Source organism: Talpa occidentalis, unplaced genomic scaffold (genome assembly GCF_014898055.3).
Source record: "Talpa occidentalis isolate TD23 unplaced genomic scaffold, MPIMG_talOcc4v2.1 talOcc4.9, whole genome shotgun sequence".
Taxonomy (NCBI): domain Eukaryota; kingdom Metazoa; phylum Chordata; class Mammalia; order Eulipotyphla; family Talpidae; genus Talpa; species Talpa occidentalis.
In genome coordinates, this window is record NW_023605305.1 from 48,789,160 (window position 1) to 48,814,042 (window position 24,883).

At 37.5% G+C, this 24,883-nt stretch overlaps 1 protein-coding gene across 4 annotated transcripts in view; it reads right to left on the bottom strand.

The window, feature by feature from the left end:
- Nucleotides 1-13,323: 13,323 nt before the first annotated feature.
- The window catches only part of ST6GALNAC3 (ST6 N-acetylgalactosaminide alpha-2,6-sialyltransferase 3), a 526,429-nt gene continuing 514,869 nt past the window's right edge, over nucleotides 13,324-24,883 (bottom strand). For all 4 annotated transcript variants that reach the window (XM_054691817.1, XM_054691816.1, XM_054691819.1 and 1 more), the window contains 2 exons: nucleotides 16,958-17,065; nucleotides 13,324-15,620 (listed from right to left, as the gene is read on the bottom strand). In XM_054691817.1, coding sequence (XP_054547792.1) covers nucleotides 15,434-15,620; nucleotides 16,958-17,065 — 295 coding nt within the window. In that variant the 3' untranslated portion in view covers nucleotides 13,324-15,433. The remainder of the gene's footprint in view (nucleotides 15,621-16,957; nucleotides 17,066-24,883) is intronic.

Here is a 24,883-nt window from a genome sequence, read left to right on the forward strand (position 1 = left end):
ATGGCACTCTCTCTCCATGAGTTTGTTGAAGCTGTGAGGTTGTGAGCTGATGTGCAGAGAACCACAGGACAAAGAATAAGAACAGTCTCCAGTTGCTGCCATCAAGAAAAGGTATCTAGACAAAAATTTGTCAATGTGCTAGTGGATCCTTCCCCACTTCAGCTTTCAGATGAGCTGTCAGTACCAGTTAAGACTTGATTGCAGCTTCATGGGAAACTCTGAAGGACCCAGATGAGTGCTGCCCACATCCCTGGCACACAAATGTGGGTTGTTTTAAGAAACTACCTTTAGGGCAGGTTGTCATAAAGCAACAGATAACTAATAGATGACCTTTGTTCTTTTTTGGTATTCTTTGCATATTTCTAGCATAGAGCTTATCACATCCTCTTAGCTCTTCTACAGATGACTCCCAAATACATAACTTTAGACTAAATCTGTCTCCTGAAATTCATATGTAAAATTTCACTGCAAACTCCCATACACATCTCAAACTGATCACGTCTAAACCTCACTCATCTCCAATTGCTTCTTCTACTTTGTTTCTTATCTTGGACAGTAGTGTCGACATTTTCCCAGTTGCTCAAGCTAAAACCTTGTAAATTATTGTTGATTTTTGTCCCTTTTCTATGACCATTTAAAATAGCTAGTCAGACACATACTCCTTTGTTTAATGTCTTGCTCTTATAATACAATTAAAATTTCTTATGGCAACTGGGCCTCCCTGGTGGTGTGAGGGGTTAAGCACCGCACTATGGAGCAGTCCACAGCCTCTACAGCACGAATTCAATCCCCAGCTGGCCAGGGAGAAACCCAAATGGCGAGGTAGACCTCTCCTGTCTCGCCCGCTGCTCTTTAAAAAAAAATTCTTATGGCAACCATAAGATTTGATCTGACTTCTGATTTTTTTAAAAGATTTATTTATTTATGCATACGAGAGCTGGGTACAGGCCAGAGATGCAGTGGGTGATAGGATCCACCAGGGACAGAGTGGGAAACAGAACAGACAGACTAATTGAAATACACTGCTGAGGGGAGCAGCGGGTGAGACAGGAGAGGTCTGCCTCGCCATGTGTGTTGCTCTCTGGCTGGCCGGGGATCAACTCATGCTGCAGAGGCCATGGATTGCTTTATAGTGTGGTGCTTAACCCCTTGCACCACCAGGGAGGCCCCTGACTTTTGACTTAAATGCTTGTTTTCTCTCACCACCACCTTCTACCTTTCACTCCTGTGGTTTTTCTTCTAAATAGCCATAGTAAATTTCTTTTCTTTTTTTTTTAAGATTTATTTATACAAGCACTGGGTATAGTCAGAAGCGCAGGAGGGTGAGAGAATTCACCAGAGCCAGAGTAGGGAGCAGAGCAGGCAGAAGGACCGAAGCACACTGCTGAGGGGAGCAGCGGGCGGCAGGAGAGGTCTGCGCGCCATGTGGGACCCTCCTCCGGTGGCTGGGGAGCAGCCAGGAATCGAACCGGTGCCGCAGAGGCTGCGGGCATCTTCGCAACCCAGCGCTCAACCGCTGTGCCACCGGGGAGGCCCTTAGTAAATTTCTTTTACATTCTTTGACTTGTCATATTTTCTCTCTTCATCTTCATTGTCTGCATTATACCATTCTTTGTCCACACATACCCCCTTGTTTGTGAATGCCTATTAACTTGTCTGCATCTCTCATTACACACTGTAAATGCCATAAAAAATAAGGACTATGTTGGATCTTTTCATTTACCAATGAATTCCTTCTACCAAGTGGAATGTTGAGTTTCAATTTATATTTCCTGTTCATTGTTATGATAAGCATCTCTCCCTGTACTTACTGACCATTTGTATATCTTACCTTGTTTGCACATTTTAAATTGAATTGTTTGTCTTTTATTATTGAGTTGTAAGAGTTTTTCATATAGTAAAGATACAAGTCCTTTGGCAGCTATGTGTTGCAAACATTTTCTCCTATGTGTGACTATTATTTTTATTTTCTTAATATTGCCTTTCAAAAATTTGGGGCCTCTCTGGTTGCCACATGGTGCAACAGACCTCTAATGACTCACCTGCTGTGCCCCTCAGCAGTGTATTTCAGTCAGTCTGCCTATTCTGTTACCTACTCTGAATCTGGTTAATCCTTTCGCCCCCCCCCCCCATACCTCTGGCCTGTACCCCAGCTCTTGTATGCATAAATAAATAAATCTTTAAAAAAAGAAGTTTTAAATTTGTTTAAAGACCATTTATTGATATTGTATTGGATGAATTTTGCTTTTTGTATCCTAGAAAATCTTTTTCTAACCCAAAGTCATGAAAATTTTGTACTTCATTTTCTTCTAGAATTTTTATTGCTTTATATTTTGTGCTTAGATCAGTCATCCATTTCAGACTGATTTTTCTGGATGGTGTGAGATAAGAGTTGAGATTTATTTTTTTCCTATATACAGATTCAGTCGGTTCAGCACATATGTTGAAAAACTGTTCTTTTCCCATTGAATTACTTTGGTATCTCCAGGAAAACCAATTGACTAAAAATATATGAGAATCTCTGGACTTAATGGCCATAGTTTATGAGTTCATCTGGGTATTCCTTTCAGCTGTATGTATAATGTAGAAGAACTGTTAGGAAATAATATAAGATTTCAGCAAGGACCGATAAGAGACTTGTAAGTGTATTAATTCACCATCTTACAGGAAGCTATATATTTTTCCTTTACCATTGTTTCCCACCCAGAGTAACTCTCCTACAATACAGGATAGTAATTTTTTCTAGAATATATATATATATATATATATATATATATAAAACTTCTAAGACATAAGTAGGTCATTTAGGTCATAAAAGCCATTTAATCACATAAAAGAATGTGAATCCTCTGTTAGATGTACTTTTTTAAAAAGATTTATTTATTTATACAAGATCTGGGGTATAGGTCAGTGGCGCAGGAGGGTGAGAGAATTCACCAGAGACAGAGTGGGGAGCAGAACAGGCAGACAGACCGAAGACAATGTTGAGGGGAGCAGTGGGTGAGGCAGGAGAGGTCTGCCGCGCCATGTAGGTTTCTCCCTGGGCCTGCCGGAAATAGAACCCGTACTGCAGAGGCTGCGAATAGAACCTGTACTGCAGGGGCTGCGGACAGCTTCACAGCGCGGCGCTCAACCTGCTGCGCCACCGGGTTGGCCCTAGATGTACTTTTGAAGTTGTAGACAACAGGTGAAAGTTAGGACAGGTGCTCATTATGATTTTTGCTTTCCCAGTCTGTTTCTTAGCTCTGCTTAAGTCTCCAATTAGATGCATATAGCTATCATTACATTAGAAAATTTTCATTCAAGCTCAGTAGATAAGTATAGATGAAACCATCACAAGAAAAAGCATAATCAGGGTAATTCACATTCATGGTAACTCCTAAAGCTGAGAGTAAATGCCTATCAAGAATAATAACACAAGACTAATTGATCTACATGGATAAAAGGGATAAAATGGATCCATATTTACACCTACATTGGTTCCACATCCTATGCTATTTGAATTCACAGCTTACTTTGAAATGTCTTTGAAAGGTGCTGTTTGTTCAGTGAACACATTTAAAAATAGTACCAGAGCCTTGACAGAACCCTGGGGTCCCCTGGCAGATTCCAGAGAAGACAGGATTAGAGTTATTAGCATTTTACTATACTATGGACATTTTCACTTGATTTTTCAAAAAATAACCCCTACATGGGGGGAAGCAAATATTGTTTAAAAATGAACAATGATGCAAAAAAAAAAAGTAACCCCTCCACTTTCAAATAAACATTACTCTTCCATAAGACACTGTTTTCGGGAAGGCTCATCTTGCATTAGATGTAACTTTATGTCTTGATGATTGTCTCCTGTATTAACAATTTCTATAAGACATTGCTAATAGAAGTTCAAGATGAGCTTCCTGAGATTCAGTATGTGCTGTGTCATCTTGACAGCTTGAATCACCCTAGAGGTATATTTGAACATTACTTGTACATATAAAGACAGTTTTGATATCTGAATCCTCATTTCCTTATTCTTCTGCGTAACATATACCATTACCTTGTTCTGGGTTATCTTGTAGCTATTTGAAATTTTGATTTATCTTCCTAATTCTTCGGTAAACTCAATAGAGATAAATACTAGGGCCTACCTATCTCTGCACTGTCTAAAGCCCTAATGAAGTAACACAGATTTAGTTACATTTAATATATATTTGTTGAAATAATACTTTTGTACAGATATGAATAAAGACTAATTCCAAGACTAATTCCACAGTTATAAAGTAATCATATTACCAAGCTTTTGCTCTAGTTACATTGCCAGGAGCACAATTAAGCTCATGGCCTATCCAATTCTCAGTAATGAGAAGACAAGTTTGACAGTGTGGGATGATTAAAATGCTTAATGTTCAATTAGCTTTCTTGGATTAAGTCTAGTAAAGGAAAAGGTAGGTAATTTAAAGTTATATTATGTAGAATAGCATTTTGCAAAAAACTTAAGAGGGCAATTTGAGAAGGGCATTGATTGCTCAAAACTTAAAATATCCAGGACATCATTTTGAAACTACAAAGACCAGATAAAAGGATTATAAATACACTGAAAGTGAATGGTACAGACTAGAAAAATGAAAAATGTAGCAGAACTCGATATGAAGAATTTATTTAATCTAGCAGAAATAGGAAAAGGTGGACAATATAAATGACTCCTAAATCTACAGTGACATCCATTATCATAAATTACCAACATGAGGAATGCTATGATACTAAATGTAATTTTCTTGAGTCATTACATTTCAAAGACATAGCACAATAGCAAGTATATAAAACATGGATATATAAAATGTGAACAAATTTCCCCCACTGAGAAGCAAAGGAAGTTATAGCTCCTTGGGAAGCATTACAGGAATCAAGTCAGTGAGAGGCAGCACTGTGGTGGGGTGGTGGCATGTATGTGTCCCTACCTGACATCAAACGTATTCCCAGAATTTGCAAGCCAATTGCAAACATGAATTTGGTAAAATTTGCCAATATCAGAAATAACTTGTATTAAGAAGTGACTTCTGAGTATGCTTGCTGCTAAAACAAAGGACTCCCAAAACTCAACAATTTTTGCCTTATTTGTACCATTTCAGTGTCAAATTTTGCCTTTCCCTCATGTCTATTTCACACAATGTATGTGTTAGAGGAGGCCTTAGGGTCCAGTGAGTCCAACTTTCTATGAAATCACATGAATCATTAAACTAGTAGGTGGTCTGATCTACCTGGGAATATTTTCCACAAAACTCATTCTCAAAATTTGCACTATAATTTCAGACTCTTCTGAAAGTCCTCCTGAGATAAAATCTAAAATTTCCCTCATTGCCTCTGATTCTGCCCAAATGGAAGCATAGTTTAAAACTAGCTTTGGACCTCCATTATGCTTTTTATTTTATTTATTTATTTTTAAAGAATACTTGAATTTAGTTCTCCCCAGAACATTCTATCAAGCTGGCTAATTGCTTTGAATCCTGGTGCAATCTGATTTCTGGTTCCCTCATGGTCAGTCCTGGTTCCTTTTAACTTTTTCCCTCTCTTTTGAATGAATGCTCATTTGCAAGTATCTTTAAAGTAGTGTGACTCCCACTGCAGTGGATACATAGACAAAAAATCAGATGAATTAATTCATGAAAGAAGAAATGTGAATTGCCAATAAATATGCAAAAATTTTCATTTCCATAGTAATCAATTAAATGTTAATTAAAGCAAGATAAGCTTTTTTTTTTTGCATATGTAAAATTGGCTTAGGTGGAAAACAATCACCCATTTTTGGCAAGGGGGCAGGAAAGTAAGCACCATTTGTATATTGGTGCTATAAAAAAATCAGAGAACTGTTCAAAAATTCATGACCAAAGCTGATTATCATATAGAGAAGAGTGACGATGAGGGAATGGTTAAATAGATTATGGCTCAGTGTAACTATTGAAAATGGTTTAGGATAATTTAATGACATTGGGAAATGCATATTCTTATTAAAGAGAAAAAGAAGGATATAAAATGGCATTTTTATACCTAAATTTTTTTAATATGTATAGAAAATGCCTGGCTGAATACTGGGCAATGTGATAATATGCATCATAACTTTTTGTCCTTCAGTATTTCTAACAATGAACATATACTACTTGTCCAGTCAAAAACTGAGTGAAAGCAAGTGTTAAAAATACTTCCAGATGTAGGCTAACCAATCCTGGACCTTACTGTTCTTAGATGACTCTTCTCTGCATTTTATGTCATACTGACCTTCTAAATTGCTATGTCTCAGAGTGTTCTAAAGCCCCCAAAATATTTTTTAGGAGGACTGCTGTTAAGTCATGCTCCTGTTTTTTTGAACCTAAGTGCCTGACTTTACGTTTGTTCCTGTCAAATTTCATTTAGTTTCATGGAACTCCTGTGTTGTGTTGTTGAATACATTTTTTTCCCCTATTGTTCTGGACTGAACAGTGACCCACAGCTGTGGCATTAATATCCTCATCCAACATTAATGTCCTTTTATCCATCAAAGATTGTAGAATGTGCCTTTTTCCCCCTTGAGATGAAACCCATTATAGTCAGTGTCACCGAAAGAGGTGTTGGGCTAGCCATTTTAATTTGAGGTAAAACTGCCTGTGAAGATGGAAGCTCATTCTAAGTAAATTTCATTGTATGTGTTATACTTCTGGGGAAATTGAGGAACTTGGTAAAGTTATTTTGGAAGATTATATAAAAGTGATTTCATAAACATAGAAAATAATGTTTGAAAAGTTTTACCAGCGAAAGATGCAAGTTTCTGCTGGGTACACACTCTGTTTACTTGTTAACATTCAAGAATGTTAGCCATGAGCTTAGGTGTAGTGAGAACCGCCACTCTGAATAAACAAAACAACTTATTCTTGTAAAGCACATTAAAATATTCTTATCACCAGGTAGAACTCTTACAAAGAAATTCACATTGATTCCATTTACCAATGAGGTACTACTATTTCTTATCCTTAAAAGAAATTTTACATTGATCTGGAAGATGGCAAACACTGGCAGATTCTGTTCTCTAATGATTTTACTTTTAGTGTCTCAACTAATTTCTCTCAATGGACAAACTAAGAAAATTTATATGCAAACATGCAAAATATTTTCCCCAAGACAGCAAACAGTTTCCTGTTAGGTGAGAAAGAACTTTAGGATGAGAAATACTATTGGTATTAAGGGAAAAGGATTTCTAGATTGTAAAGAAAATAATGTCAAAGAATACAATGCACTGCAAAAGGGAGAGAACTATTGGGAACTGAAAAAATGAGTATGAAGGGCCTCTCTCCGTGGGGATGTAGCCTGTGCTGTTTTGGTGATGGCCAGCCCTTGTTTACCACATTTGGTTATTTTACTTTGAGCAAGCTCATATACCAATGGGAATAGAGAAAAGGAGACGGTGAGAAAGAGAGAGATTCATAATTTTGAGATATGAAAACCAGCAGTTTTATTTTTATACATTAAAAAAAATCTTTGCAGCATTGCATAGTCCTGAAAAACAAAAGTGAGTTGAAGGAGGTAATAGTTGTGACATCTTGCCAAAGAAATGGGCATTCACATATACATGCAAACAAAATGAGTTGATGAGAGGCAAAGATGGATATATCTTACTTAAATCATGGATCATTAAGACATTGAAAAGCAGGTCAATTCTACTGTTGGTAGAATTAAGTTACATCGAAGTTTCTAGCTTACCAGTTTCTAATTCCTTCAGTAGAGAAAATCATGGCTTCTCTCTTAGAATTATAGGACATAGAAAACATTTTGTTCCCTAGTATATTCTGTTCATGGTGTAGATATTGACATCTATGTAAAGACAATTTTTGTCTCAAGTATTCCTAACTCTTGAACAAGGATTATCAATGTAAACCACTCATCGATACACTTACACAAAACTGAGTAATTTTTTTAGATTATATGTTATCATAATTAAGAATATTAAGGCAAAGATGGCTATACAGCTATCAAGTTCTCTTCTTTTTCTTCCTGAGCACACAGTTAAACGACATTGCCCACTTTACTATCAGACTACACAATTGAACCTGGTCAATGAATGTGGGAAGAATGATGCACGTCACTTCTGGACTTACCCATAAAGCCTTCCAACACTAGATCCCCCATGCTCTCCCCAATAGTAGGGCAGAGAGGCTTCCAGCAATGCATAAGAGGGCAGAGTCCCAGGACAAAAGGACCCTGTATCTCTGTGTCATCCTTTGATGTAAATTGGCTGGGGAGGACCATCCATATAGCACTCAAGTTTTGGAGAGAAAAAAATCTTTCTCTGTTAAACAACTGAAATTTTGGCATCATTGATTACATCCAGTAGCCTGATCTAGCTAGGTATAGACTCTGGGTCAAATTATCTGAGTTTAGAACCTCATTCCATCACTTGGTATGTAAACTTGGACAAGTTACTTTACCTCTATGTGTGTCATTTTCCTTATATGTGAAGTGGTAATAATATTATGCACCTCACAGAGTATTTGAGGGACTGAATGAGCTACACAGCTCTAAAGGATTGTATTAAAATAATTAAAATAATTAAAGAAACCTGGTTTATAAGTTATTACATTATTTCCAAGGAAGACCATCATTTTCAGATCATATCCAAATAAGGACCTCCTTTAACTTGTAAAGTACTGTAAGCTGATTCGTAAAATGAGAAACTATCCAAATGTGATGGACAATTGCAAGAATGCTAGTTTCCTTGAAAGAAAGTAAGGAGAAGTGGAGGGAGGAAAAGGCAGAGGTAAAGAAGGAGAGAGAAAAGAACAAAGACTTCAGCATTTTAGCAGTTTATATACTAATCCAACTCTGCTAATAGGTCTGACACAGCAAAGGGAGGAAATTCACTGCAGAATCTTACAGTTAATGTAACAAACAAAACCCAGAGACTGGTTCACATTTCCTCTTGTCATGATCTGCAAGTAGTCACCCATACATCTTTCTCTTTGTGTATAGAGTATATTGAATACCTTTCCTGCTCTATCCCACTTCCACCCTGCCTCACTTTTTTCTTTCAGTGACAAATACTTTGCTCACCTCTCCTTACTTGTCTTATTGTAAAAGCAAGCCAAACAAAAATCCAGCAGCATCCATTTGCCACTTAGAAAGCTCTAGGCACAGTGACTATAAATAGAGCAACATGATGCCAGGGAAACACACCACCACCTCACCAAATGCACAACTGTGCATTTATTGTCTCTTCTATAAATAGATGAAAATTACAGGTTTTTAACATGAATGAAAGACTACAGAAAAAATTGTGTGAACTTAAAAAAATGAGTGAAGCATAAAAATACTGTATGTAATAGAAATGAATATTTATCCAGGAGCATGACAACAAAGTTAAACACAAGGAAACTAGTATTTTGTAGGTTTTGTAACAAGGAATCATGAAAAGCCCGGTTTGGGTCCTTTTGGAATTTCTTAGAAAAAAATACTCACTGTATAGGCAAATATATGAATTTAGTCATTGACTATTTGTTAAGATGTTCTTCAGTTTTATGAAAGTGAGCTTCTATTTTTCTGAAGTCTCTAAGGTATGAAAAAGAGAGACATATCCGTGGAGAAAGAAGAGCTTTTTACTCCAAAAACAAATTGTGCCTATTCTGAAAAGGAAAAAAAAAAGAACTTGAAAAAAAACTAAATGAGTTTTTCTGCAATGTTACAATGCCCAAGGACAGTTCTGGTTTGATGCCTTAGCAATTTACATGGAATTTTACTCTAGTGGTTTCTCTAAGGTTCAGCAAAAACAAGCAACAGAACAATATGTTATCTCTGTGCCACAGGAACCATTTTCAGCGCCTGGTGCATATATTTTCAAAATTCTCCTCTTCTAACTTTCATATAGGTAAACTGTAGAGAAAAATCCCTTTCAATCTTGTGTGGTGATTAAAGCTTGTGTGGCTTTTGGGACTTTGATTTACCTTTAAGAATGATATCTGGGTTAAAAGATTATGTGCATTATAGAGATGAGGGTGAAACCAAGGGGTAGCATTTCACCAGCTAGTGAGATTAGTTCACTAACTCATTCAGCTGAATGCCTGGAGAATGAGGACACAAAGGTTCTGGGGAAAATTCAGCAATCGGACCTGCCAGTTACAAGACACAACCTCCATACTCAACAACCTAAGGAAAGAAGAAATAAACTTCTTTATATTAGCCCTGGAGTTTTATGATAATGGAACATGGTGTAGTCTTTGCAATAAATGTAGATAATAGAGAATATAGACAATTACTGGGAGATGTTCCTTCAAGTATATGCACATTTTTACATACAGTGTGTGGATCTCTCTGGTCATTATTAGAACCAACACAAATTGGAGCCTTTGCTTCTCCGGATTAGAGTCTTTCAGTAAGTCACTGATTCATTTTTCTAATGAATTACTGTTCTAATCTTAAGAAATAGTGGGAAAATCTTACAGAAGGAGAGATGAGATAGAATGTGAGTCTTGATACTGTCATTCATCTTTTTTACAGTCACTTGTACGTCACTTCACCCCTATTGGGTGAACTTCAAAATGCAGGGGTTGGGGGCCTCCCCTGGTGGCGCAGCGGTTGAGCGCTGGACTGCAAGCTGCCCGCAGTCTCTGCAGTGCCGGTTTGATCCCCGGCCACCTGCGAGGGTCCCACGTGGCGCCTCTGGTGAATTCTCTCACCCTCCCAGCGCTTCTGACTGTACCCAATGCTTGTATAAATAAATAAATAAATCTTAAAAAAAAAATGCAGGGGTTGGGTGGCCTGGTCACCAAAGTCCCTGGCAAGTGTAACAGTCTAGATTAATTACAAAGGCTGGCACTGCTCTTCACTAACACCATCTATTAATGCTATTAAAATGATGATGGTCTCACTCATAGCAGGAATCTAGAAAACTTAAATAAGGGACCAGGAAAAAGAATAACTATAAGAAGGAAAATATCAAAATCAACAAATAACTATAAACAAGAGACACTCTATGGGGGATGGGGTGGGGGTGGGGGGCGGGGGGCGGGGAAAGGAGGGCTTGGGGTAAAAAATAAGGGGGTTGAAATTATATGGGGAATATAAAAATAAAATTTAAATTAAAAAAATAAAAAATAAATAAAAATGAAGGTAAGGGAAAAGCATTTTTCCCCTCATCACCTGGGAACTGCAAATCATGTGCTAAGACATAAACATGTGACACTGGACAACGTAGTTTGTTCTTTGTATTTGACATGCCACATTAAACATTGTATGTTGTTAAAAAAAAAGGTAACTATCTGATTGTGTTTCCTTGCTTATTAAATTTAAAGCAAGCTCACAATTAACACCCAATTAACACCACCAGGTGAAATACTTAAGTGTTGTCTTTTCTCTGAGGTAATGTAAGAAGTAATTCTCTTCTGCTAGCTTTATTCCTGTAGAAAGGTCAGTAAAGTGCCCAATTCAGACTCTTGCTCCCACATTGGCTGACTCATTCCAAATCCTCAAAGAGCAATCTCCTTATATAATTTTCTTTTTTCACAATGGTCACAGTTCTCTAACCATATAATAAAAATCATGCAAATGTGCATTTGCTTAAGCTAAAGACAGGCTCATTTGAATAAGGGGACCAATGTTCATTCATTTCAGTGTGAATGAAGCTTGATGTGATGTTTTTCAACGTGACTTTAGTTGAGCTGCAATCTTGCCAGAGACTACGATACAGATTGCTATACTTACCGGTCTGATTTCTGACAACTGCTGACACCTAATTGTGTTCTCAGTTCTGGATTTAGCAGTTTCTCTAGCATTCTTCTTCAGACTGACTTGCCACTGAATGATTTTATGCACTTCGAGTAATCAATGCATTTAATTTGGACTTTTGCTTTCTTTTTTCATCAGCATTCAAAATATAAACTAAAAGGTTTCAGATGAAGTCTAAAATACGTTTTTTTTGAATGAATATATACTGATTCATACATACCGTAAAACATACAATAATGGCACATATGCCATTATTCACACACACAAATGTACTCTATACATATATATGAACATCCCCCAAATTAATTTTTTGATAAGTTTGTGACGTCACACATTCTGAAAGTTTTCCTATTCAAGTGATAACATAGTAATCCATCATAACAATAGAAATCATTAGGACTTACCATTAGATGAATTCAGGATTCGAATATTCATTTAAAAACCCTTTTAAAATGTCCATACTTTTTCTAGGTTTTCACAGAATTTAAAGCATTTATTATTTTTAGATTCTTTTTTTTTTTTTTTTTTTTTTAAAGATTTATTTATTTATTTATATAAGCACTGGGTACAGTCAGAAGCGCAGGAGGGTGAGAGAATTTACCAGAGCCAGAGCGGGGAGCAGAACAGGCAGAAGGACCGAAGTACACTGCTGAGGGGAGCAGTGGGCGGCAGGAGAGGTCTGCGCACCATGTAGGACCCTTGCCCGGCAGCCCGGGATCGAACCTGTGCTGCAGAGGCTGCGGGCAGCTTCGCAGCCCAGCGCGCAACTGCTGCACCACCGGGGAGGCCCTAGATTCTGTTTCTTATACTTATTTCAGCAAACGGTGGCCATTTTCTGCAGTCCATTTGCCTAAAGCCTTGGATGGCACAGAAATATTTTTCATAGATGTTAATTAACTTTTGGGATATGTATACATCAGTGATAAGCAAGTGCAGTTAAACTTTGCAGTGTTTACATGGTGGGTGAAATTTCTTTCAGTTGGCTGGAACCAGTGGAATTCACCAGAAATCTGCATGACAATTTAGTTTCCAGGAATTTGCTCTTTAGACATGCTTTCTCTATCAGCAAATCTTAGATGTAAAATTTCTCCTCAATATGGGAAAAATTAGACTTTGTACTTCAACTAGAATTAGGAGGCTGAGAGTAAAAAAGAACAGGACATGGAACTAGAGAAAATTGACTGCAGAGAAAAGTCAGCCATGTGATTCTATCAAAGTGCTGATTACACTGAAGATCATTCAATTAGGTTTCCAAATTGAGAATCATGTGCTTTTGTTTCCCACTTTTAGGAAAAAAAAGAGACAAGAGACAACAACAATAAAAAGTATAGAGATTTAGTTAAGATAAAAGGAAGGGAAGAGAAGGGAAAAAGAGTTGAGGGGAGATGAGGGAAGGAAACCCCCTCTCTTCCAGAGGAAGCACTGACTATTCTGCTCATATTACTGTCATAAAGTGAGGAATACAGGGCACCTCAAAAATCTCCGTGGAAGAAGCTATAAAGAAGCAGGAGAACAAAGAATTTATCAAAATCTTGTCATTGTTAAGGGTTAAAACAAACAGAGTTGGTCCTCCATTTACTAGAATACTAAATAAATGATGCCATTCCCTGAAGCATTTTGATAATCAAGGGTTCCTTTTTATTTAAAAGTAGACTTCTATATCACAACAGGGGAGGAAACAGTCTGCATTACAATTTTAACATTTGTATCTGTTTATTTTCTTTGATTGGGCATTTCTATTCATCATTAGCTTGAAAAAACTAACATACACAGAACTGAAAATCACACAAGGAAACAAAAGAATAGCAACAATAACAGTTCTAGTGATAGAAGTGGCACTTTGTTATTTTTATCAATTTGAGTACTGGGGTACAAAGAAGAGAGCTGGAAAGAGGCATTTGCCTAAGATGGCCCATAATAATGATAACTAAGCACAGGACCTTTAGCACTGCTAAAGACCCACAGTACCCCCGAGGTGAAATGCATCATTACATTACTTCCAGCCTCCTGAATATTTTGTAAATTAAGCCTGACTTTTGAATCATTTGCAAAGATGTTTTTTGGTCTCTGAGCTACTTTCTCAGCAAATTAACCCTCTCAAATTTAGTGATCGATAGGGAAAACAGAATCATATTATGATGGGGACAGGAAACTATTTTTCTGCTTTCATTTCTTCCTGTTGTGCCTGCTATCTCATGCTTTCCCCATCTAAATAGTCATTAAAAATAATTAAAAGTACCTGTGTTCACAAGGGTGCTAGTCTATGGTCCAGTACATCCTTGTGATACTTTTTGCATAATTCAGATGTAATGTATTTGGCACTGAAATCAATTGGTTACAATTATACATAAATGCTATTCTATGAAAATATTAGCAAGAGGAGTAATATGGAATATATTAGAACAATTAACAAACTACACATCATTGCTGAGGAAATATCAGAAGGTGTAGGCAATAGTCCAATGGAATGGTCTTGGGCATCACATGGGATAATATCTGTGAAAGGACCCCAAATGACAAAGCACTTTGGACATTAAGGTCATTACTGTTGCCAATATGGTATAACAAGTGGTACACTATGGGGAAAATAAACCCCAAGAAGGCAAAAACTCTGATTAGATTAAATACAAGGAATCATATCCTCTCCATGTCTAAGAGTTGGCACTTGGCAAAGATAATGTAATGTATGGAGAGACATAATTAGGCCTATAAAATAGAAATTTGAATATACAAATATATATTATGAAGTATGGTAAGTTATAAAGTGATGTAAAAATATGCTTTGCTTTCCCTGTTTCATGATTTTAAAAAGCATATATGTTTGTGTTGTTGGATGTTGAAGAGTTAGCAAACCCTTTTGGTGATGTTTTAAGAATGTTTTCACAGTATCTGTTATTACAGTGTTGGTATCTTACATGTTACTAGCCTTCTGAAATGTTTTGGGCTCAACATAACTAAACATTAACATAGATCATTCTATTAACATGTTTAGTTACATTGTTTGGGGTAGCGAGAATGGAGCGGTAAGAGTGGAAATTCATCAAGATTTGCTATTTGGCCCATTTTGAATTAAATATATGAGATAATCGAGTAATCCTGATGGGAGGGATATCCAAGATATCTTTGTTGTTAATTGGGTAATGGCCTGAGGCTTTAGCTGGAGAAATTACTGTAGAAAAATGGTCAGGAGGAGAGTCTTACCTGTCCGCAGACTAACTGGGAACTATGGTAAGATACTTGCACCCCGATTGCATTTCTGGGGTCAATGTTTAACAATTAATCATTCTTCAAGATAATAGAGCTGCTCAGGTTTGTGAGCCCCTGGAGTTAATAACCTTGCCGTAGGAGGCCTTATTCCATAGCTTTTGAAAGATCCTTCCTGTTCAAGAATTCTTGGCAGCTATCTTTAAGGATAATCTTTCCGTTTCTTAAGTCACTGCTGCCCAGTTACTGGCCTTCATTTAATTCCAGTTAAATTATAAAGTGCAGTATGTAGTATTGACCCTTCAGAAAGAATATAATGAGCACAACCACCCTCCATGGATCCCAAGTTCAAATTACTGGCAGAGTCACCACCCATATCTGAAAATGTACAGAAACTTGATCATCATTGTTCATGTAATCATCACCATCATCATCATCATCCTTAGCATCACAGTTGAAGTATCATAATCATGTCAAGTGGTATGGCAAGGTCAGAAAACCAATATCAAGACACTGTCCAGTTTGGGTGTGTAAATATTATTCTGTGTTTCTTGGCCCAGTTAGCAAACACTTTCTTTTCAGTGATAAACCTATGGCCCCCATATGGGGCATGTTCATGAAGAAAATATTCATCACACTCATCTCTTCCTTGTTCATAGTAATGGTAGGGAACTTTTCTATGCCCTTCTGTCCTAGAAAAGAAAAAAAAAGAAGATGATTGAGATGAAGAATGAAGCATTCATTTACAAGAATCCATTATGTGCCCAGTAAATGCATTCACTTGCAAACCCATGCATGATTCTTATCCATGGACTCAGTTAAAAGCTATTATATATAAAAGCTTTTAGGAAAATGTATCAGGTCCTTAATACTTTAATAAATCAAACAAAATGTACATATCACACCAATTACATTCAAACATATAAAACAATATAGCTATCCTTTAAAGGAGGAAATAGTATATAATGAAAGCAAACTTTGGATAGCCTGATGCTCCTGTAGAGCTTGAAGAAGGTTTGTGATTTTTCAAGAGTAAAATATTTGATTCAGGGCCACCCCAGTGGCACAGCGGGTTGAGCACAGCGTTTGAAGCTGTCCTCAGACTCTGCAGTGCGGTTTTGAGTCCCAGCCAGCCAGGGAGATACCCACATGGCATGGCAGACCTCTCCTGTTCTGCCTGCTTCTCCTCTCAGCAGTGTATTTCAGTAGATCTGCCTGTTCTGCTCCCACTCTGTTTCTGGTGAATCCTCTCACCCTCCCACGCCTCTGGCCTATACTCCAGCTCTTTAATAAATATATAAACCTTAAAAAATTTTTTGATTCATTGTACTCCATTATGCTTATACTTAGGGTAGAAATATTTCATCATGAAAATTATGACTTAGTTACCATTCTGACAATATGATTGAAACACTATGAATTATTTTGTGTCAGTTGTTGGTAGGGAAATATTCTCAATTACCTTGATAAAGCATGGAGGATTTGTTTTATTATCTAATTAGAACCTATTCTACGAGAAAGGTTAATCCACAGTATTGTGGATTAACATACCCATTTTAAATAAGGATCTGGGAGATTACTCACTTATTAGTAAAATGTAATTTTGTTGTCAGTTTCTCTGAGGTTTTAGGACATTTTGTATTTCATGATCAGATATAACCATTGAGCGTTGAGCAGACAACCATCTATCAAGTCATTAGAGGAGCAGAGATGACAAACTTGCTTTGCAAATTAAATAACCACTGAACTTGCTCTGGATTTCCAAGCCACAGTCCCTGATAAGCCACTGATTAAAGGGAAAATGTTTCTTCTGGCATTTGACATTAGATTGTGGTAAATATTTTTCTTTTTATCACCCTTAAAACTCACAACTTGACGCACTGACAATAAAATGTCATGTCAGCAAAGAACCCCAGGAAATAATTGTTGCTTTATCTGTTTCTCAGATTTATGATAGTAAAATGAATTGTGATATTTTGACAACATATCAGAATAGGAGATGCATAAAAATAATTTCCTGTAATCTTACTTGCAGTAGGTGTCATTTATCATCCCATAGACGTGAATGCTGTAACAGGCATCCATGGCCAGAATGAAGGTAAACCACCCCGTGCTGAGATAAGAGCCAGACTGGACTCTGTGGGGGGAAAACCAACAACAACAACAACAAAAAAAAAACACAGAAAAAATACACAGAGCAATAAAGTGTGGTGAGAAATGACACTTTTGTCAAGAACATAGCACTTGTTATCAGAAAAAAGCATTAAGAAATGACAATCTGTCTAAGTTACACACTTATTTTGAATTATCTCTGAATAATTTATAGGCATGCTCTGATTCTTACTACCTTAAGCCTAGAAGCAATGTTGTATGGAAGAGAAGCCATATGGCAAATATCTGAAGTCAAATAATCCTGCTCCCTTCAGGTGAAAAATAATTTTTTTTGATTTTCTGTAAGACACAAATTAGTGCTATGTATCAGAGGACAGGTTTCCAAAAATTGCTTGGAGCTCTGATGGAAACTGAATGATAATGGTTTTATCTCACTTACCTGGACATATCACTTTCTCCAGAGTTTCTGGGTTTCTAAGTGAAAATTGGATGCCATATAGGTGACTGACTTGGCCTATGGAAACTCCTGAAAAGTTTTCTTTCATTGCTTTCTAGGCATTACGAGACAAGACTTTTCTTCTTACAGACCTATGTTGCCAACCTCTTCAATACTTTTTTATAGTATACCTACTATGAGCCCATCATTGCTGTAGATGGGATACAGCAGTTAACTAAACAACCAAAGCTGTTGTCTTCATGGAGGCTGAGAGTTAGATTTAGAGGTGATTATGTTATAAAGCTTGATTAGTGAAGGCCCTTGATAATAGAAGCAAAGATTTGGGGGGAATATATGGGGAGGATAGCCAGGGAAAGAAGCCATGTGGTTTATGTTGGGAAAGGCAGCCTCATATGTGCCATCCTTTTACCTGTTTCAGCCGCATTAACAATGGGCCTTGAGGCTGGGGCACTTCCTACACAAGTGATCATGGGCTCTTAACACCTGTGCTAGAGGTGCCACCTTGTGTGGGAGTATGTTGCCTTATTTTAGATTTACTGCATGCTCTTTTGGTATGCTTGAGCATGTATGCCTTTTGGCATCTGGTCAACCTTGCTGCTATATCTGTCTCCTGTAAAGAGGGGAATGGGTTCTTTGTTCCGTGGCACAAAAGAGTTTCAATCAGGCCAATGGCCATGCATCAGCTGTTGGGAAGGGCCCACTGGCCATGAGGAACTGATGCCTGTTATTAGGGTTATCTTTCTCTGTCTCTTCATGTGAGTGAAATGTTCCATCCAATGCTTGACCGGTGTGTTTTCCTTGATGTGTTTGCCATGATGCAATGAGACAAGGGTCCAGACTTTTACTTCTGGTGATAGGCAACAGATGACACTAGTTCCACTGACTACATGAAAGAAAAGTCTTTCAAGAAGAGGAAACATTAAGGCAAAATCACAGATATGGAAATATCTGGTATATGTAAGGAGGAGAGGAAAAGCAGTCAATGAAGATGGAGAGTGGCTGTTGTAATTAGGCAGAGTGCTGATTGGAGGAGTCTGGTAAATTCTAAATGGTCCAGGGAGATATTTGAGGAAAAGTTGGGTTTTTATACTTGTCTTTGACAAAGGTGACCCAATCTACCTAAAACAGAAGACTGCCTACCTCCTTAAAACTCTCCCTATAGGGGCATTTGGGTCACCTCAGGTTGTCTGGTGACTATGTAGCACCATTTCTAAAACAGGCTAAGTTTCCCACATTCCATCTAGATTTCTTGGCAAGTAAGCACAGCCAGCTCTTCTCCAAAGTGACACTTAGACACTGATAATCCCTATCTGGACACGACCCTCCAGCCAGTCATTGCCCCGCCGATGTCCAATCCTACTGAAGCAGTCCTCTAGAACCAAGCCATCAGTGTGCTATATTTAGGAACCCGAATCTTTTGATTCTTTTTTTTAAACAGGCACTGCTTAATATCAAATTACTTACAATGGTAAGCATTTCAGGAGGAACAAAAACTCACAGTGGGGTCGAGTAACTGTTTTTTAGCCTTTATTTCAGTGACTTTGGATGATGTGCAAAGAGAGACAAAGGCAGTCCACATGTATCTGTCCCCTCTGCTTGCTTGTCATTGAATCTGAAATGCCACAGTGTAAGCAGCCTTCCTGTGTTTCTCCTGGTGTGTCTTTTAAATGGAAAATATTCCAGAAAGAGGATCACATTGAGTTACATGCACTTTCCTCTGTGATAGGAACAGTAGCAGCAGCATGGGTTAGGAATGGGTGCCAAATGGGTGGGAAGATGTACAGGGAAGTGAAATCCAGTAAAGAGCAACTATGCTTATTATACAACTCAACCTGCAGTCAATCCTGCATTCCTGGGTCTGAGGAGGCACAGCAATGATGGGAACTGCTTAAAGTACCATCTGCTTAAAAAGTCCTTATTTGAAAATTGGGAAAGATCAAAAGAGGCAAGAGTCTTGACAAAAATCTCCCAAACTGATTCTAGAAACTTTGTCTATGCACTGAGATTTTCTGGTTATTCTTCTTACTCAATTGTATACCTGATTTTCCTCTCCTTGCCTGCTTATCCTACTTTTTTCTAGCTTTCTATCCTATCCTTCTTCAATTAGGCAGACCAAACATTAGGAGATTGATAAAAATTACAGCATTTATTTGTATATGTTGAGGAAAAAAAAAACAGATCTCACTAGTCACCCATTTATTCATTTTTTCAACATTTATTGGGATCCTATTATGTGCCGCTGACTGTATTAGAAGCTGGAGATGAATATTTTCTTAAAGAGCATGTGGTCAAGTGGGTAAGCCAAGCATGTTAAAACAATTACTCACAGTATAATACAACAAAGCATCAATCCGAGTCAGTACTGAGTGCATACAGAATGGAGAGTGAGGAGACCTGGTTTCACATTCTGGCTGTTGTCCAAATATAAGGTTTTGGCAACTTACTTAACCTTTTTAGTTCATCTTAGTTTCCTAATCTCTACAATGAGATGGTTGAACTAAGTCATGTCAAATGCTTCTTCCAATTTTTAAATCAAATGATCCTGTGATCAACATCAAATCAATCTAATTTAAGTTACAGTCATTCTAAATTATTAGCCTCCATGCATGTTGGATGGAAGATTAATAAGCACATTAATTAGTTAGATCACATTTAATGTGCACTTATGTAATAGGATGCTACTAGATGTCTGGGTGTATTTTAAAAGGGTATAAAGATTTTACTTTCTAAGGTAGTGGCAATCGTCACTCAACTTTAGGAGGGAGGAGCTCTATATCTTCCTACTTCATACTACTGCTCATGGTACTGGAATGGCTATTTAGGACAAAGGACACAAGTGGACCATCATATTGAAGGCAAAGCTTAATTATAGTGAGGAAAAAAAATCGAAATTGGGTCAAGGTATTTTTCTTTTTATGCTTTTTTTCCCCTAGGAGTTCAGACCTTCATGGAATTGCTAAGTCTCAAGAGTCAAGATAATATAATAACTCCAGACTAAAGAGGGAATTGTATGACACTCAGTCCCTTACTCTAAAAACAACCCCTCTTGGCTCATTCTGGTCCATTCTAGATAGTCATTTTTGAGAGTTCAACAGGAAGCTCTGAGAACAGAAATCTCAAAGGATAAAGAGAGAACAATTACTGAAGTGGCATGCCTGTCCATCTATTCTTTACCACAGGAAATGAGGGTCAGGAATATCAAGAATATTAGGGCTTGGCATCTGGTCAAAGATCTTCCCATCTCACCACCTAATAAGGAAAGATTACCACATTTCTGATCCTTGATTACTTTCAAGATTAACCTGATTAATTTTCTTTCTGGGTAGACAGATCATAATAACTAGCACAAAAACACTTCCAATGAGCTATGTTGCATTTGATTCAGACTGGGGAGGTTCATATTGCCCAAGTGTCCTGTCCTACAAATAACATTTAATCAGGCTGTTGCTTCTTCTTTTCCTGATGCCTCTAATATATCTGGGATATGAAATCATGTCAGGTTTCCTATCCATGGTTCATACCAGGGCTAACAAAGTGGATTTATTACAGATACATCTCATGACAGGAGGAAAAATATTAGCACAGTAAATGTGAGCCATATTACCCATGCCCACTTCCTTGCAGCCGCCTTGGACTACAATTCCCAGCATGGCATGCTGGGCAGCAGCTGGGAAGGAGGAGTAGACATATATTGGAGGTGGAAGGAAAAGGAGAACAGCTGGAGAGACACTTGAAGGAGACATATGGGAGAGAGATATGGGGAGGTTGCTCCTGGTCCTTAGCAGAAATAGACAGAGACTTGGCAGCCGTTATCTTGACCTTGTGGTAGATTATTTGTGATATTTTGAATTTTAGGTCTTTCCTTCAGTGCCAGCTCACTGGGGACTGCCTAACCCTTTTCTTAAGTTTCACCTTCAGAAGGTACTTTAGACTTGTGACAAGCATTTGGGTCTCAGTCACACCACTTTGGGTTTTGTCTATTTAGCTGGGAATTTGCTCATAAGGGGAATAGATCATTTTCAGAGTTTTATTGGGACTCTGATATTTGAAATCTTTCTTCCCTCTCTCTCTCTCTCTTTGCACATCAGTTCTATTAAAGATCTTCTATACCAAGAGTCTGCTTTCTTTGCCTTTGTGAGTACGCATGGTCAGACTTCTTTTAGTGTACTCCTTTACACTTTGCGAGCGCTCAGTGCCCCTCAGTTAGAGCCAATGTCCATATAATGATGCCTATGATGTAATAATGACAATTACTAAATTAATTCAAGAATTCATCCATACAAATGTAATGGTGATCTGGGTTCCTAAAGGAATTTACTGATCTGGATGGAACTGGCTCTGGGATTCTTACAGCTGCACCATTTCCAAGTTCTATTGTGCAAACATATTAGAAAGGAGGGAGTATAAATTAAACCCAAGTAGGCCTTTTTGAGAGTCAGTGAAAACAACAACAAAATGACTTGAGTTGATATATAAGAAATTGTTTATGTTTTTCAGCTTGGAGAGTCCTAGTGATAACTACCAGATGCTTTAAAAATTTCTTAAAGGATCTCCTCTGGGACCAAATAATGTCTTGTAATTTATCACTCATGCACATGGCACTAACTATGTACCAGCCAGTCATCAGCCATAACATTTTTTGTGACTTCCACATTTTGGACTCTATAAAAACAATTATTGTCATTTGCAAATCAACAATCAAAATTTTCATAAGAATGATAAGATAATTTAAGCCCCTAATTCAATACAATAAGGAAGCTTAAATTAATGCAGCAGAATAATGAGCCATGCAGGAGAAAATAAAAGCAGGAGTGTTAAGAGGAAACTATCAATCATCTGTTTCCACTGGCCAAGCTTTGCATCCCACTGCTCTTTGGTAATCAAGATACTTACCACTTGGAAACTACTTAAATTTACTTGCTCATCTCTTGGAAAAATGATGCTGTCAACAACTTGATGGAGCACATGCTTGAAGGCATATTATTTAAAATATGATCTTTCATCTAGTTTATTACCAATAAAATATAATCTACCTTGCTTCTTCAAGTTTACCCCTGCTCCTTGATGTCTAAAGGCCATTACATGTTCACAGGGATTCCTTGTCTGTCAAATTATCCTTTTTTAAAGCAATCTCAATAGTTTCGGCTGTCAGCATGCCTCATTCACCTGCACCATTGCTTCTGAGCATGCTCTCTCATCTCTTTTCTAGAAACATGCTGTGAAGCATTTTCTCCTATTGTCTGGAATGCTGAAACTTTCTAGGTGAGTGATATTTCCCTTTCGGACAATTCCAGGGGAGGAACTGAGGAAACTGAAGTAGTCACTCTTCAAAAGAAAATGGAATGTATTACAAAATGCTCTGCTAATCATTGAATATTAGTTCAGTGACTTGGGCTTTTGAAATCTATAAGCTCATACTTTAGTGGGCAAAATAAGAGCTCTTTCTCTATATTAGTATTTCTCAGTCTCAGACTTATTGATGAGATAATTATTTGGTGTGTGTGTATGGGGGGGGGTTGAGGGAAGGTAATTGTCCTGTGCAGTAAGTTCCTTTGCACACTTTTATTGGAGTCACCACTGTTCCAACCTCACCTGTGTTCTCAGAGAATAGATTTCTTGACTTCCTAGTGCCTGCTCTAGGCTTAGAGTGATCTTTCCCAATGTTTTCTACCCTAAAAATCCAGGTTCTCCTTAACTGTAGTGTCTTCTTTGCCTGTTCACTAGCCAAACATCTTACTCTTTTTGCCTTATTTACAAGTCTGTGGAGTCATTCAGACTCAGCCAGTATTGAGTCTTACTTTTTAACACCATCCTCCAATGGGGGATGTTCAGTGAAGAATGGAAGAAAGTGTCAGGAACACGGACAAGGAATCTAGTAACTTCAGTCTCTACACTGCCTCCTCTTCATGGAATGGTTCCTTTGGGTGCCTTTGACTCAAACTTTGCAGCCTAAATTCTACTGTTTCTCACTCATTTCTTCTATGAACTGATGAAAACAAGGCCTGGGGCACTCAAAGCTAACATTTCCAAAGCATAAAAATCATTTATCAAAGCCCGAAGGGGATCAAGACCCACCTAATAATGGAGGTTTATTGGATAGCACAATATTGGCAGCAGCTTCTGAAATCTGCTACACTCAGGAGTAAAAAGGGAATTTAAAAAAAGAATTAATCAATATTTCATGTCTTGTTTTAACACTATTGGACCTCGGTTCTTTCATCAATATACTACACTGGCAGGATAAATAAAAATAGCAAAGTAACTTTCCATATACTTTCCCAGGGAGAAGGAATACCTGACAGAATACAGATTATTCAATTAAAAACACTCTTTTTTCCTCCATTTTTTTAAAAAAGCACATGGATAATGAAAGAATACATTTAAACAAAGAGACTGGGTAAGAGAAACAGCTGATGATTATCAGTAGCACCTAGGGATTCAATCTAATACTGTGAAGCAGTCTAATGGAAGCAGAACTCAAAGTGTGGAAACAATTTCAGCTGTCCCCAGTCATATATTTTGGTGTATCATTCGATAGTTGGGAGCTATGGAAATCCTCTGGAGTTGGCTTATTATATTAACACAGTATATTTGTACTATCTATCAATAGGACATGTCCAGAAAATCTTTAGGCAGCAACAACTTTCTGCAAATCAGGCAGCAGAATCCTCGATCTTGGATGGAATCATTTGCAAATAAACACGAATATTTCTAATGTATAAAACCATTGTACTGTGGATAGTGATTCTTAAGAGACTGCACTAAATGAAAGGAATCCACACCTGGAAAATAATGAAAAATGAACTGTAGGTAAATGGAGAAGGGAATAAATTTTAGAGAAGGATTCCCTACCATCCTGTTCAGCTAAAGCAAAATGCGTGTTAATCAGTAGGCACTTGGACTGCGAATATAACAAATAGTTTTCCTGCCATAGAATCAACAGGGCTCTCTGACGAGTGATGAATGCAATGAAATTGTACAAAAGGAGGATAATAAGAAATGATGGCATTCTTTTCAAAATGTACATTTAAAAGTAAAATAGTACAGCTCCCAAAGGTATGATTTATGGCTGTTGTAGAAATAGAAGATACTACTCACAAAAATTACTTTGTTCATTCATCTCAAATATTAAAAGGTCATTTTGCTTTTGCCCTTGGACTTTAAAGCCCCTTTGATTGGAAATGTGGATTTCTGGGATTTCAGTCACTTTTTTTACATGAACAATGGAACTTCAGGAATGGCAGGGATGAACGATGGGATCTCTGCGGTTCACTTCATTAAGTCAGCACTGGCCCTAAATCGCTGAGTATTGTCTGAAACATATCCCTTCCAAATTCACATGCTTAAGGTCAAACCTCCAGTGTGATCTTGTTTGGAGATTGGGTC